This window comes from Muscardinus avellanarius, assembly GCF_963383645.1.
Source record: "Muscardinus avellanarius genome assembly, chromosome: 11".
Classification (NCBI taxonomy): Eukaryota; Metazoa; Chordata; class Mammalia; order Rodentia; family Gliridae; genus Muscardinus; species Muscardinus avellanarius.
The window spans coordinates 93,303,297-93,319,927 of NC_137797.1; the positions used below are offsets into that span (position 1 = coordinate 93,303,297).

Here is a 16,631-nt window from a genome sequence, read left to right on the forward strand (position 1 = left end):
CTGCCCTTGCCAGGCATGATGCACACTACATTAAACCCAGGGCTTCACAAGATGCTAGGCAAGTACTCTCTAGCTAATCTACATCCTCGGGCTTCAATCAGCAATCCTCCTGTCTTAGCCTCCTTAGTAGCTGGGATTACTGGTGCGTCCTAAGTACATTTTTTAAACCGGAGATAAAACTCATAGATCACTGCCACTTATACATATAGAGAGAAAAAGTGGCAAGGATCAAAGAAAAGAGAAGTGAATGATCATCTCAATCCAGCTTTACATATTTCCCTGTGACAGGACTTCATATATATGTTAGTTTGAATGCATACTTGAAAGACTATCTGCCTAGCTACTGAATAAAACTTAATTCAGGACATATCAATAAAATGTAATCTTTTTTGTGTGAATGAGATTTTATTTTTTATTTGGAAACAGAACCTCACTGTTGCTGAGACCCTCACTAATTACTGAGGCTGGCTTTGAACCTCCAATCCTCTTGGTCTCACCCTCCCAAGTAATAAAGGGATTACATGGGATTAATGGGATTACAGGCATTGGTCAACACACCCAGAAAAAAAAATGTAATTTTTTTTTTTTTGGCAGTACTGGGGAATTAGCCCAGTGACATTCTACCACCAAGCTATACCCCAGCCCTATTTTTTATTCCCTATTTTGAAACAAGGTCTAAGTGGCTGAGGCTGGCTGTGAACCTGTAATCTCCTCTCAGCCTCCCAAGTACTAGGATTACAAGCGTGTGTCATCATGCCCAGCTAAAATGTAAATTTTAAGCCAGGCGTGGGGGCGCACGCTTGTAATCCCAGCATTTGGGAGGCTGAAACAGGAGGACTACGGTTCACGGATAGCTCAGCTACTTAGTGAGGCCCTTTGCAACTCATTGAGACTGCTTCAAAATAAAGAATAAAAAATAGGGCTGTAGGTGTAGCTCGGAGGTAGAATGCCCCTGGGTTTCACCCCCAGTATCACAAAAAGAAAAGAGAAGAAAAGAAAGAAAGAAGAGAGAAAGAAATTAGAGTATAACTGCCTTCCATTAGAAAGGGAAAAACTGAACCTGATTTTCACATACTGAAGAGGGAAGGTTCATTCTTGTGTTTATACTATATTCAACATTTAAAATTTTTAATATATTAAACTGATGCTAAAGACAACTAATTACAATAAAAGAAAGGTAGTTTTCTATGCAAAGGCTAAATCAGCTTGTGGTAAGCATAAATTTAAATAATACTACGTGTACCTCTTCTTCTGGCAACATCTTTCTCCGACCATCTTTTACAGGAAATCCACTTCCGAAGTCTTTTGAGGAGATATCAGCTCCATATTCTACAATAACATCTTCTTCAATGCTGCTCACCAGCCGCCAAAACTCCTTTTCTACTAATTCTGTGGGGACCATCTACACAGAAAAACAAAATAGATTATTAACCCAATATAACTATAACATAATACACAAGCCCAATAAACACAAATTCATGAAGAAATAAAAGCCTTCCATTTCCCAGAGCAGAAATTATTAGAGTCCTAGTTTTCTCTCCTAAGACTGGGGAAAAGCTAAAATTAACATGGATATTCAGAAAAACAAAATGAAGGCCTGGACATGGTGGCATACATCTGTAATACCAGTACCTGGAAGACTAAGACAGGAAGATTGCAGGTTCAAAGCCAGCCTCATCAACTTAGGAAGATCCTTAGGAAAGTAAAGACCCTGTTACCAAATAAGACATAAAATAGGGCTAGGGGTATAACTGAGGGGTAGAATGGCCCTAGATTCAATTTCTAGAACCACAAAAAAGAAAGAGAGAAAAATATAGTGAATTTGAACTGCCTTTTTGTTTGTGTGTGCATGTGTGGGTTGGGGAGGGGAATGGAGGCAGACAAGACCAGACAGAGACTGAGATTGAATCGAGGGGCATTCTACCTCCAAGTCACCCCCCACTCATTTTTCTTCTATTCTAATTGAGTCTAAGTTGCTGAGAATAAAGTTGCAGAGGCTGGCCTTGAACCTGTGATTCTCTTGTCTCAGCCTCTCAAGTACTGAGACCACAGGTGTGGTTTTGAACTGCCTTTATCTAAAAGAAGCTACTTAGTAACTAAGAAGGACAAAAATGAACTAGTAACCAGGCCAGGGTAGCGGCTCACACTTGTAATCCCAGTACTTGGGAAGCTGAGACAGGAGGATAGAGGTTCATGGCCAGCTTCAGCTATGAAGCCCTCTGCAATTTAGTGAGACCCTGCTTCAAAATAAAAAATAAGAAGCCAGGCATGGTGGCGCACGCTTATAATCCCAGCATTTGGGAGGCTGAGATGGGAGGATCACTGTTTGGGGATAGCCTCAGCTATTTAGTGAGGTCTTTTGCAACTCAGTGAGACCCTGATTCAAAATGAAGAATAAAAGATAAAGCTAGGGGTGTAGCTCGGAGATAGAATGCCCCTGGGTTCCATCCCTGGTAGCGAGAAAAAAAAAAAAAAAATAGAAGCTGGGCATGGTGGCGCATGCTTATAGTCCCAGCATCTGGGAAGCTGAGACCGGAGGATCATGGTTCACAGACAGCCTCAGCTACTTAGTGAGGCTCTCTGCAACTCAGTGAGACCTGGTTTCAAAATAAAGAATAAAAAATAGGGCAGGGGGTGTGGCTTGGAGGTCAAATACCCCTGGGGGGTTCCATCCCCAGACCCACAAAAAAATAAAAATAAAAGCCAGGCGTGGTGGCGCACGCTTGTAATCCCAGCATCTGGGAGGCTGAGACTTGAGGATCACGGTTTGCGGACAGCCTCAGCTACTACTTAGTGAGGCCCTCCGCAACTTAGTGAGACCCTATTTCAAAATAAAGAATAAAAAATTGGGGCAGGGGGTGTAGCTCGAACGGCAAATGCCCCTGGGTTCCATCCCCAGACCTGCAAAAAATAAATAAAATAAAATAATAATAATAAAATAATAATAAATTTTTAAAAATTAAAAAATTAAAAAAAATAGGGCTGGGGATGTAGCTCAGAGGCAGAATGCCCCTGGGTTCCATCTCCAGTGCCACCAAAAAAAAAAAAAAAAAAAAAAAAAAAAAAAACCCAGAAGAAGAAGAAGAAGAACTAGCATATCAGTGAGGAAAAGAAAATGAAACAAGGCTGAATGTTACTAACTTTGGCAAATTTTGTTAGTAACTAAAAAAGCAAAGATTCTCTAGGAAAAGAAGCTAGCTCCATATTACAAATATCTAAACAAAAGCAAGTCAATTACTTCATGCTTTTCTGCAAAGGATTACTCAGAAATAATTATTATTATTCCTCCTGGAGGAATTATTATTCCTCCTGGAGGAATAATAATTCAGGCATCAAAATAGATTTTTCAATAGGAGATTACAAACTACCACATTATGAGCGTAAAACAGATACAAACAGATGCCAGTATCCTAATTTTAAAATCTGCCTGCTTCGTACATTTTGAAAGTGAAAAGTTTGTAATTCCACCATTTGGGAGGATGAGACTGGAGGATGGCGGTTTGCAGGCAGCCTCAACTACTTTGTGAAGCCCTCTGCAACTAAGTGAGACCCAGTTTCAAAATAAAAATACAAAATAGGCCAGAGGGTGTAACTCAGAGGTTGAATGCCCCTGGTTTCCATCCCCAGACCCAAATAAATAAATAAATAAATAAATAAATAAATAAATAAAGTGAAAAGCAACCAAAAGCTTTAGACTCAGATAAATCAGTGCAGTTTTTCAAACTAACCTAAAAGGTAGCTACTCACATGAACTGGCATATTGAAATAGTCAGATTTAAAATTATCTGCCATCTCTCCAAAGCTCTGAAGTGTATACTCTCGTACAGCTTGTTCAAATCCAAAAGCTTCTCGAGGTTTGTTACATTCCTGGAAATAAACAAATGTACATGTACCTAAGATTAATGCATTGAATCTGAAAAAGGTTTTAAAGCTCACAGATCTAGCTCTTTTGACCATTTCCCAAGGTGAAGCATATCCAATCAACCCTAACAGCAAAACAAGTGTTGGTTATTCACAGCTTATAAGGAAATAATGTTGTAGAACCTGAACTGCATTTTCAGTCTTCCAATAGAAAGGTGCTAATGGGACGACTTTTAATTCTGGAGGAGGCATTAGGCTCTAGCACCAAGAGAGGTACCAGAGAGTTATAACTTGGAATTAAGCCCAGGGATGCTTATCATTTTTAGCATCCACTAGATCCAGCCACGGAGAAAATAAATATTCATGGAGGAAAAAGGCCATAAATATTGGGGTAACTGATAGACTGCTAGGCTACCAGGTTAGAAAAATAACTGTCTTAAAACATATTGTCAGCCGGGCGTGGTCGTGCATGCTTGTAATCCCAGCATTTGAGAGGCTGAGACAGGATTTTGGTTCACAGACAGCCTCAGCTACTTAGTAAGGCCCTTTGCCACTCTCAGTGAGACCCTGTTTCAAAATAAAGAATAAAAAAAAGGGCTAGGAATGTAGCTCATAGAATGCCCCTGAGTTCCATCCCCAGTACCAGAAAAAAAAAATACACATACATTCATTTATAGTAGAACTGCCTCTGAATCATTTATTCTTGAGCACAGTAGCAAATAATAATTCAAAGACCATAAAAGATCTCTGAATATATTTAGATATACTTAGTCAATTCCTTCTCTTCAGTCCTCTATCCTAATTTACTGTTAAAGTAAACAGAGCCGGATATGGTAGCCCATGCCTGTAATACCAGTACTTGGGAGATTGAGAAAGGAGGATGGTAGGTTCAAGGCCAGCCTCAACAACTTAGTGAGGCCTTCAGGAATTTAGTGAAACTCTGTTTGTTCAAAATAAAAAATAAAATAGGGCTGGGGGTGTAGCTGAGAGGTAGAATGCTCCTGGGTTCAATCCCCTGCAATCTCCCCCCCCTGCACACACACATATAAAAAAAAAAGTCAACAGCCAAGGCATGGTGGTACACACATGTAATTCTAGTAATTGGGAGGCTGAGATAGGAGGATCAGTAATTTAAGATGAGTCCCAGCAATTTAGTGAAACTCTAGCAACCTACCAAATCCTGTTTCAAAACAAAAAATATGCTGGGCGTAGTGGCGCACACTTGTAATCCCAGTGCTTAGGAGTCTAGGACAGGAGGATCACACAGGCTGGAAGCCAGCCTCAGCTACTTAGTGAAACCTTGTTTCCAAAAAAGTATAAAAAATAGGTCTGGGAGTACAGCCCAGTGGTAGAAAAGCCCCTGGGTTTCACCCCAGTACCAAAATAAATAAATAAAAACAAAAACTAAGGAGCCAGATGCTGTCATGCATGCCTGTAATCTCATTACTTGGGAAGCTGAACAGAAGGATAGCAGGTTAAAGGCCAGCCTCAGCAATGGAGCCAGCCTCTCAGCAATCTAGCAAGATCCTGTATCAAAAAAAAAAAAGAAAAGAAAAAAAAAAAAGCAAAAGAGCTGAGGGTGTAGCTGTGTAGCTTGTAGGTAGACTGCCCCTAGGTTCAATCACCAGTGCCACAATAAATAAATGGATGAAGGAGTAAATGGGTTGGGGGTGTCGCTCGGAGGCAGAATGCCCTGGTGCAACCCCTAGCACCACAATAATAGTAACAACAAAGTCAAGAGCCCAGGTACTTGACAATGACACCACCACCTTCAATTAGAAGTGCAGTACAGCCTGGCATGGTGGCACATGTTTGTGATCCCAGTACTTGAGAGGCCGAGACAGGAGGATCACAGTTCACAGCCAGCCTCAGCTACTTAGTGAGACCCTCCTCCACTTAGTGAAACCTATTTCAAAATAAAAAATAAAAAAATAGGGCTGATGGTTTGGCTCAGAGGTAGAAAGCCCCTGGGTCAATCCCCAGTACTGGGGGGGGGGGGGGGGGAAGAAGTACAGAACAGACAAGTCAGAGAAGTCAAAATTCAGAGAAGCTAGGAGGCTGAGACAGGAAGGTCACAGGTTCAAGGCCAGCCTCAGCAACCTAGTGAAGCCCTAGGTTATTTCAAAATAAAAGGGCTTGGGTGTGGCTCAGAGATAGAATGGCCCTGGGTTCATCCCCAGTATAGGGGGAGGAATCCAAATTCTAAGGCTTCATGTCTAATTACATGTTAGTTTGTTTTGTTTTGTTTTGGGGTTTTTTTTTTTTTTTTGCGGGTCTGGGGCTGGAACCCAGGGACATTCGACCTCCGAGCTACACCCCCTACCCTATTTTTTATTCTTTATTTTGAAACCGGGTCTCACTGAGTTGCAGAGGGCCTCACTAAGTAGCTGAGGCTGTCTGCGAACCGCAATCCTCTAGTCTCTGCCTCGTAAGTGCTGGGATTACAAGCGTGCGCCACCACGCCCGGCTACAGGTTAGTTTTTGAAAAGTTCTATAGGTTTTCTTCATTTCTATTCCAGCCATATAAATATTCTGATAAATCAAATTAAACTGAAACAATAAATAGGATTATCTAATAGTCATAAAAAAGAAACTTTAAAGGCATGCTGCCACATTATAGTCATTCCATTTCCAGCCAATAAAGTTCTCTTTAAAATCTTGGAAATTTTGAACACTGAACAACAAAGTGGACCTGGGATGGTACACACTACTATAATCCCAGTACTTGGGTGCTTGAGATTGGAGAAAACCCTCAACAACCTAGTAAGACCCTGTTTCAAAAACAAAAAAATAAAAAGGGTTGGGAGTGTAGCTCAGAGGTAGAATGCCCATGGGGTCAATCCCCTGTACCTAAATAGATAGATAGATAAATAAATAATATTAAAAAATAAAGCCGGGCGTAGTGGCAGACGCTTGTAATCCCCGCGCTTGGGAGGCTGAGACAGGAGGATCGTGCAGGTTCGAGGCCAGCCTCAGCTGGTTTAAGAGACCCTGTTTCCAAATAAAATATAAAATAGGTCTGGGAGTGTAGCCTGGAGGTAGAAGACCCTTGGGTTCCATCCCCAGTACCACCAAAATAAATAAATAAATAAATAGAGTGGGACAAGGTCTTTGGAACATGTCGGGTGTGTGTGTGTGTGTGTGTGTGTGTGTGTGTGTGTGTGTGTGTGTGTGTGTTCGCACGCGCATGCATGTGTGTGTGTACTATTTTTTTTTTAAAAGGATCCATAGAGGTTAGGTATGTACCTCAGCAACACATTTAGGACACCTCCAGTCTCCTTTAGGCACATCAGGCAGTGGTGGAATTAGACAAAATGTATGATAGCTGTCATCACATCCATCACACAAAAGCAGTTTATCCTCATTGTTTCCCCGACCACAAAACATACACACGTAGAGATCAACCTGTTAAAATAAATAAATAAAAATAAAAACCTATTTTCTATAAAAGAGAATATTACATTTCACAAGGAACTCCTTAATAATATACACTAGAAATAATATATATAAAAAGTAAACATAATTTAAATCCTGAATATTTTAAATAATTCTATTTCAATAGCTTTTCATAAAAACTCCCTAAATTTCCCTCCAGAGCTTTCACAGGCAAACTAATAGAAGCATATCGGGTTATAAGAATAAAAACTACAAATCTAGAGATCTAAAATTTTATTTTTTTAAATGTTAATTCTTCTTATGTAATAGAAATATTTTTGGCAAACACCTCAATGATTTACAGATAGCCTTGGTATCTTCCAGGATTTTGTTCCAGGATCCCCACCCCAGTCTCAGATACCAAAATCCACAGATGCTCAAATCCCTTATATAAAATGGCTTAGTATTTGCATATAATCTACACTTATCTTCCTGTATTCATTTCTAGATTACTTGTAGTAATCTAGTATAGTAACCTAGATTACTATAGTAACTAATATAATGTAAATGCCAGGTAAAATAGTTGTTATACTATATTGTAGGGAAAACTGATAAGAAAAACGATCTGAACTTCAGTACAGACACAACTTTTTAAAAAATATTTTCAATCTATTCTTGGTTGAACCTGAGGATGTGGAACCAAGGAATAAGAGGGCCAAATGTACAGATTCCTATTTACTCTCTCATTTCCCCTGAGTGATTCAGGGGAAACAGTCTATACATGTGAGACAAAGCAAGGTTAACATTTATATACAGGAATGCTGCAATTTTAGATTTGCCATCAAGTCTCCTAACCAAATAAGCTAAACAGTAGTACACCAAGATAAAGAGTGCAAAACTAAAATTAAAATAAATCCTTTCCCTCCTGACACATCCCAAAACACTTACAAAGTTAACAGAGAGAGTTCCTTTCCGTTGTCTCATTTGCATGTTAAATGCGTCTGACCTGTTGGTAACTTTTCTTCTTCGGGTGACCTCATCTTGAAATAAAAAGTTATATAATAATAGTAAAAACTAATGTTGAGAGCTTCTATGGACCAGAAACTATTTAAAATTATTTAAATTAGTTAAAATCTCAACACACTATGAGGTAGATATATTAATATCTCTGGTTGAAGAGAGAGAATCTAAAGTATATAGAAGATAGATAACTTGCTCAAAAATCACACAGCCAGTCAGTGGCAGATTGGTGATTCTAATCCAGGCAATCAAACTCCAGAGAGTTTAACCATTAATGCCATATTGCCTGTATGTATGACTTATAGGGACTCTCAAGTTAGGGATTAATTTTTAAGAGCTCTACCAGCCAAAATATTAAAGTTTAAGTTCACTGCCAGCCAATACAACTAGCACAAAAGTGACAAAGGTGAAGTATTTAATTCTTAAAAGGGCAATACAAAACATTATGTATTTAGTAAATCCTATTACAATGAATGTTTTGAGTGATGGAACAATATTATCTGATCCTCCACAGTTCAGTCCAAAACTTGAATTATATGACTTAACTAGCCATATCATAAAATGCATATAAACTAATGAAATGTAACTGCATTTCATTAAATTCTTATAGTCAAACATGTCCAGCCTATTCTTTGTTAAAATGAATTTTAAAATTGACATGTTACATAGGGAGAATAGTGGAACTTAATTTTTGCATTAGCAATTAACAAACATACAAAGCCAAAAAATAACTAGGCTTTTGGGGGAAAAAACTCAAATTATTTAAACAGTGTCATAAGATATTTAGGACAATTATAAAAATCAATATTATGATTAGAATTTAAATGTTCTAAGCTCTTCCCAGTATATTTTTATACTAAAGGGCAGAAAATCCTCTTTTTTTCACCAGATGGAAACCAATCATTTCACCATTATTGGTGAAACTAAACTAGCCTTAAAAACTGCAATAAATTTCTGTATGTATAACAGACATGGAGAAGGAAAAGTCTCTCTTCTAATATCGTAAAAATTCAACATAATATTGCTCCTCACACCTTTAAGATATCTGTTCTAAAAATGGTGGTTTTGCTCAGGAAACAGTTACAAGTTTATAATTCTTAAATCCCCAGCATAAATTGAAATTCAAATTTCCTTTGAATCTTTTTACAGTCATATTATTGGACTTCATTTCTTTTCATGAACAATAACAGATTTTACCTTCTTTATCTTTTGCTCCTATTGCCAGGCCCACAACCTTGGGTCCTGCCCCAAAAATCTGAAGTTTCTTCAGTTCTGTGTTTCTATTCAATTCTCCAGATTCTGACTAAAAATAATAAATGAAATTCACATTAGCATATTTATCCAGATATATTTAGATGAGGGATTGCTATGCTGCCCAGTCTGGTCTAGAATTCCTGAGCCTAAGGGATTCTCTTGTATCCAGCTCCTGAAGTAGTGGAGACAACAGATGCATACCCCTAAAACCCAGCTGGTTCATGCATTTATTACCTAAGAAAAGTTTAAGGAGCCTCTTCAAAGTGAAAGGGGGGAAAAGTAATTCCATTTCTTCTCTCTAAATTAAGTTACTGCCTCATTTACAACAGTTTAAAGTGGTCACTAAAGTACCATGCAACATTCACATTCCTTTCCACAAAATAAAATTCACCCTTGTCCATTAAAGCATAATTGTCAATTTGCTTCTAGGGTGGGGATATGATCTAGTTTTGGCCAGTAACAGATTAAGTTTACTGGAAGGGAGTAGGAAAGATTTTTAATCTTAAAAAAAAAGGAAATCTTCTCAAAGAGTAAATCCTTTTGCTCCAATTCCTGTCTTTCTGCTATGAGTTAGTCAGGTGAAAACCAGATGATGGGGTGTATTCATTTCAAGTCACCCCCTCATGCCATTTTGGCATGGGGCTGTATTTCTATCTCCTGTATTTCTATCTTTTCCCCTTTTTCTGTTTTTCTGTGTTTTTCTGTTTGTCTGCTTGTTTCTTTGGGGAGTTTTCAGGAAATTATTCCCAGGGGTCTAACAAAGATCCCAGGGGACAGTTTCCCAATCCGTAACATTTTTGGCACCCAACATCTTGGGGCAACGTGGGGCACGTGGCTCTGTATTTTTCACAGGACTTTTTGGCCTGGGGGCCAGTGGGGAACAGCAGCAGTTTTAGCTCCAGCTGGTGAGCTGTTGAGCTTTAAAACAGCTATAGAACAGCCTTTGTATCACCACAGCTCTGAAAGTGACTTCCAGGGCATCTCGTCGATGGTCCTAGTACCATTGCACCCCAAAAGGTATGTACCTTCCTGGAGCGATAAGGAGTTCCCCCAGAATGACTGTGATTGTCCGGCGTCTGGGAGGCAATTCTGGCTCGTGGGGAACCCCCCACCACCACCAAGGGAGTAGCCGGCAGCCGAATCCCCTCCAGGAAGAAACCCCTTTAAATACTGTAGGCTTGATAGGCCCAATGAGTGCCCATCCATTCTGCCCACATCACAGATGGGACACTTTTAAAAGCCCTATACAAGGTTAAATCTAAGAGAAATGCCCATGGCCCACCTCCAGAAAAAAAATCCCAAACAGATGCTAGCCAGCACCCATTTCTAAATAACAGTGAGGTGTGTGTCCCCCCGACCCCCCCGCAATGGGAAACAGGTTCTAGGGAGATACGCGAAAGGAGGGTAAATGGACAGAGAAAGCTCCCCCAAACAGGAGATGCAAACCAGGAAATGGTAATAAGCTTTTTTTCCGGTGGTTAAAGACTGGTTTTCGGAAGATAGACTAGTTTGTCTTTAGCGGCAGGGTCTAGGAAGAGTGGCCATTAGCAACTGCGGCCACGTGCACCCTGTTGGTCGCTATGGCAGGTTGTAGTCACCAGCAACTAGTGGAAGCCATAATAGGTAAGCTTTTCCAAAAGCTAAAAAAAAAAAAAAACCTGGTAAAAGTTTCTGCCAGGCAGGTCTGCTGGTTGATGGCCACACCCAGGAGACTTTGTCAGGCATTCAGCAGGCAGTTACAGCTCCATTTTCATAAGAAAAGCCCTCAGGGAGGAGGCAGCTCAGTAGGCGGCCACGCCCAGCCACTGACAGGTTGGGATTCTTAGGCCTCTCAGAAATTGAAATAGTTACAGGGAAGCAAATTAATAACATCATTTTTTGGAAAAAGGCAATATTGTCAGCTAGAAAACCTTGTTGAGAGATGGGATAGGTGCTGTGAAAGTCTGGGGGGGCAGAACAGGAGGGAGGTGGCTTTTAACTCCATATCTGCCCCGGCTTTCTGGTAGACAGTGACGCCACTTAAACTGCTCCATGCGGTCCACGCTGGAAGCCCCCAGCTGGACCACTGGCTTTAGGAGTGCAAGGAGTAAGATTCCAGCAATATCCTAAATACTAGATTCATCGGGTTTTAAAGTGGGAGGCTCTGGGGAGGCAGAGGCGACCTTGCCCAGACAGGCCACTAAAACCCCACCCTTTCTCTCTCAAGGGGGATCCCAGCAATCCAAAGTAGAGGTTGTATCTCCACTCGCATGTGTTCTCCAAAGCGAAGGAAAAAGCTAGATCCCAAATGCTAAAGAAGCTCTCATGTTTTTTTTTTTTTTTTTCTGCACCCAAGTATGGCTACAGTATGCGCTGAGGAACAAAGACACATGGCCCAGCCAGGGAGGTTTAAAGTAGCTTATCTTCAGCTGTTCTTTAACTTCAGAGACCACCCAGATTTCTTTAATGATTGCAGGTTTGAGACAATTGTGGTAGCCTTGGCTAAGGTAGTGTGGGGAGAGAGAGTCTAAGTTCAATCTGTCCATATGCAGTTCTTTCTTAAGGGTTGAGTATAAGGCTACATCATGGACTCAAAAAATAGGTGTTGGCATTCTTAAATCTTTACCCGGTAGAGCAGAAGGCCATCTCAGACTGCAGGCTGCCAATTTGGTTTAACAGGGATTTGAAAAGGGAAAGAGAGAGACGGACAAAAGCCATGTAAGAACTCTGGCTGAGCACAGAAGCGTAGGCTCAAGTCTGCTTTAAGGATGGAAAGCAAGGGCATCACTGGAGTAATGCTCTCAACCAGGAGGCCAAATAGGCCCTCCGACGCCTGGCTTACGGTGCAAACGGGGACCATTACATGGCTGAGCGCCCCCAGTTCTGAAGGGAAATGGGGTCCCCAGACCTAGGTTCCCAGTAAATTACCACCACCTGAGTTGACTAAAAGAGCCTTAGGCAATCACACAGTGAGATCTCAAAGGCCAGTTCTAAGGCGTTGCCCTTCTTTCCCGGCCCCAAGATCCAAAAGCTTAGCCAGGGTGTGTGTTGGGGGGGGGGGGGGCTAACAGGCCAGCCCTGAGCCATCTCTTTACTCAAGATTTAGCCTGCAGCGTCCAGAATGACCTTCCCCGTTCAACCATTCTTGGCCACACCAGAGAATTCAGCTCCTCTGTTAACAAAAGTTTTTTTTTTTCTTTTGCTGGCTGCACTAAAGTTATTGCTCAATGATTTTTTAAGCTCAATCAGTCTTGGCTAAAATGGTAATTTCAGGAAAGTTGTCCATTTAGACTCCTATGAGAGGTGATTAAATAATTTTCTTCTTTGATGAAATTAATGTTTTAAGACACTAGGGATGCTTTTATGATGTCGTGGATTTCCGTGGTAATTTACAATACAGTTTCTAAGGTGTGTGCTCAAATAAGATATGCATGGTCTTCAATATTACTCCTTTTGAAAAATTAAAGTTTTAAGGTGCTAGAGTTCAGCAGGGGTGTACTATGGATAGAAAGGCTAGAGGATTACTTGTGGCAATGAAATCGGGAGACCCCAAAGTCTATAATTCTTTAAAACTGGCTTCAAGATTGTTTACTGGAAAAAAAAGTTACAGGAGACTAAATTGTATCATACAGGGATTTGAAATTTGCTTTAGAAATTAATTCCAAAAGTTTGTTAAGTCCTCCAGGCAAGCAATCTAGAGACACACGTCCAGGTGAAGATTGGCAGCTTGGATTCACTCATATTCCAGGAGAAACTTTTAGATCTTTTCTGACTGGGACATAGTCCTAGATAACAATGTTACCCTATTGTCAGCTTACCAGCAAGTTTTTAGTAAACTTCAAACAGTGCCAGAGAAAAAGGATAAATTCTGTTTTGTCCAGGTGACCTAGTGCTCATCAAATCATCTAAAATCTTTATTCCAAAGCCTATTTCAGGTCTCCACAGTACTAATTTCTGTATTCACGTGGTGCAAAATAAACTTAATACATCACACTTTTGTGTGTTTCAGTCTAAGTCAACAAAACAGTTTTAATTTCTCATTTAAGTGCTATGTTTAGGTTGTCATGGTTAACCTCTATTGTGAGTGTTGTCTCATAGGGTCAAAGCTTGCTGACAGACATCTATCCAGGCCCTTTGGATCATCATAGACGCACACAGCACAGACCCATCTGATTCCACCATGCCAACTACATGCATGAATGTTACCCTAAAGATGGGGCCCAAGTTCGCCCCTGTTTAGCTCGAAGCAGTTTATGACTGACTCAACCTCCTTATTCCTTTGCTGAGGGGTACATTCATGTGATAGAAATGGAAAAATTAATGGGAATTGAGCTCATGTTAAATGTTTGTACAATTGTAAATGTCAAAATGTATTTTCTGTATCTACCTTTGGCCTGACAGGTGTCAGGAAGTTACTAGACAAAGGGGGGAATGTACCAGTATTGGGAATAGCCTAGGAAAATTTGAGAAAGCTATGATTATTAATATATTTCAAAAATTGGGTGAGGGGCAAATCTGTCCAAGGACTTGGTTTCTGCCTAAAAGCAGGCAACCATTCCAATGTAAATTAACCTAGCTCAAAGTAATTAATAAGTCAATAGAGGAGAGCGAGGACTTCCTCTATCTAAAGGCAGATCTTAGGAGAGAACTAGGCCTTTATCTAAAGACAGATCTACATGATGATCTAGGGAAGATGGAGCAGGGTTTTGACCTTGCCCTTCATGAAAGACACCTTGCTGGGGGAGATACCTTACAGGATTAAGGGGAGGTACCTTACAGGGATTTCACTACTTCAGAATTATGTAAACAAGATGGAAATCATGGGTATAAAAATTCCAGTCTACATGTAAGACCTTTGTTGTATTCATTTCAAGTCACCCCCCCATGCCATTTTGGCATGGGGCTGTATTTCTATTTTCTGTATTTCTATCTTTCTAATAAACTTCTTTAAATCTTTGGCAAAAAAAAAAAGAAAAAGAAAAAGAAAGAAAACCAGATGATGGACTCTGTAGCAGCCACACTATGATTAGGAAGAAACATGTTGCCCCCACACTAAAAGAGCAAGGCACAAAGATGAGTCTGGATCCTTGATCAAAATGTTGACCCACTATACCAATCCTAAACCTACTTACCTACCCCTAAAACTATTATGTTGAAGATATACCCTTATGGAGCCGGGCGTGGTAGCCCAAGCTTGTAATCCCAGTACTCCCAGCACTTGGGAGGCTGAGACAGGAGGATCACACAGGTTTGAAGCCAGCCTCAGCTACTTAGTGAGGCTCTCAGCGACTTAGGGAGACCCTGTTTCCAAATAAAATATAAAATAGATCTGGGAGTGTATCCCAGAGGCAGAAAGCCCTTGGGTTATATCCCTAGTGCCACAAAAAAAAAGAAGAAAAAAATGTATCCTTTTATATAAAAAGTTTGTTAATGTTTAAATTACTATGATCTCACATTCTATTATATATTACATGAAGGTGAGATCATGCTGAAATGACAATCAGTGTTAAATTTTGAATTTAGATAAATGGCAATCTCTAAATATAGACTAATAACCATAATTTATTTTAATAATAAAAAGAAAAACCAGTATAAATACAGACCACCTTACAAGTTTATGACTACATAAACAAATGATGGATGCAATACAGATTACTAAAATAATATATACAGAGAGAAAGAGTAGGAGAGGGAGAAATATGATGTCAACCAAAATGGAATTCAAAACTTATCTCTGCACTTTTGTAAATAACCTTGGTTATGCTAACCAGCCAAGTTAGTATTAGTCCAAGAATACTAATACTTCAATTAGTCTAAGAATAAATATAACACCAAACATTCTTTACCACTGGTGAAGGAGACTGCATAATAATAAAAGGTAAATATATTACATATATAGTATGTGCCAATTTCGGTTCCACAGGAGCACACATTCATCAACTCTGGCTTAAGATACATACACTGCAGCCAGGTATAGTGGTGTGCATCTGCAGTCTCAGCTACTAAGAGAGCAGAAGAAAGATCACCTGAGCCCAAGAGGTCAGAGGTCATCTTGAGCAACATAGAGACATCACATCACACACACAAAAAAGATACATACATTTTACTGTATAAAAAATATACCTAGCCAGGTGTGGTGGCGAATGATTGTAATCCCAGCATTCAGGAGGCTGAGACCTGAGGATGGCGGTTCGCGGACAGCCTCAGCTACTTAGTGAGGCCCTCTGCAACTCAGTGAGACCCTGTTTCAAATAAAGAATAAAAAATTAGCCGGCGTGGTGGCACATGCTTGTAATTTCCATGCTTGGGAGGCTGAGCCAGGAGGATCACACAGGTTCAAAGCCAGTCTCAGCTATTTAGTGAGGCTCTCAGCAACTTAGTGAGACCCTGTTTCCAAATAAAATATAAAAAATAGATCTGAGAGTATAGTCCGGAGGTAGAAAAGCCCCTGGGTTCCACCCCCAGTACCCCCCCCCCACACACACACACACACAAAGATAAAAACAATAAAGGTCCAGCTATACCCGTCCTGGGTATCTTTCCAATGGGACGGAAATCAGAAAATTATAGTAATATATGCACAATTCACAATAAGCAAATTATGGAACCAACCTAGGTGCTCATCAATGGAAGAATGGGATAAAGAAGAACAAAATAATGACATCTGCAGGAAAACAGAGGGACCTGGAGAATATTAACTGAGATTAGACAGCGAAAGAAAGTGAAGGGTCATTATGTTTTCTCTCAGATGAAGAGCCTAGGGAACAATGAGAATGTCAGGGGGACTGAGATAATGAAGGAGAAACTCCAGGGAGCCAGGGAGGTGGTCTGGAGGAAGGGGGGGGGAGAGAACCAGTGAAGGAATCGCTTCCACAGACATTATGTAAATATGAAAGAATACTAATGTCAACCTCAATACCCTGTATGGGAAAGGGGGATGAGGAATGTGGAAGAAGGGGGGAGGCAGGACTCACCAAGTGCCGTGTGCATGTATGTCTCTATCACTATGAACTGCAGTAGCATGCGGACTACAATGCACCAACAAAAGTATAACGGGGGGCTGTGAGTGCATCTCAGAGGTTGAATGCCCCTGGATTCAACCCCCAGTACCCCAAGTCCCCCATGCACAAAAGCACTAGCTT

General features: G+C 40.4%; 1 protein-coding gene across 1 annotated transcript in view; it reads right to left on the minus strand.

Moving 5' to 3' along the window:
- Nucleotides 1–16,631, minus strand: part of KDM5A (lysine demethylase 5A) — a gene marked incomplete at both ends in the record, with an annotated part of 106,640 nt that overhangs the window by 65,987 nt on the left and 24,022 nt on the right. Inside the window, 5 exons of the mRNA XM_080706696.1 lie at nucleotides 1,244–1,402; nucleotides 3,748–3,867; nucleotides 7,108–7,266; nucleotides 8,185–8,276; nucleotides 9,454–9,559. Of these exons, the coding sequence (XP_080562822.1) occupies nucleotides 1,244–1,402; nucleotides 3,748–3,867; nucleotides 7,108–7,266; nucleotides 8,185–8,276; nucleotides 9,454–9,559 (636 nt within the window). The remainder of the gene's footprint in view (nucleotides 1–1,243; nucleotides 1,403–3,747; nucleotides 3,868–7,107; nucleotides 7,267–8,184; nucleotides 8,277–9,453; nucleotides 9,560–16,631) is intronic.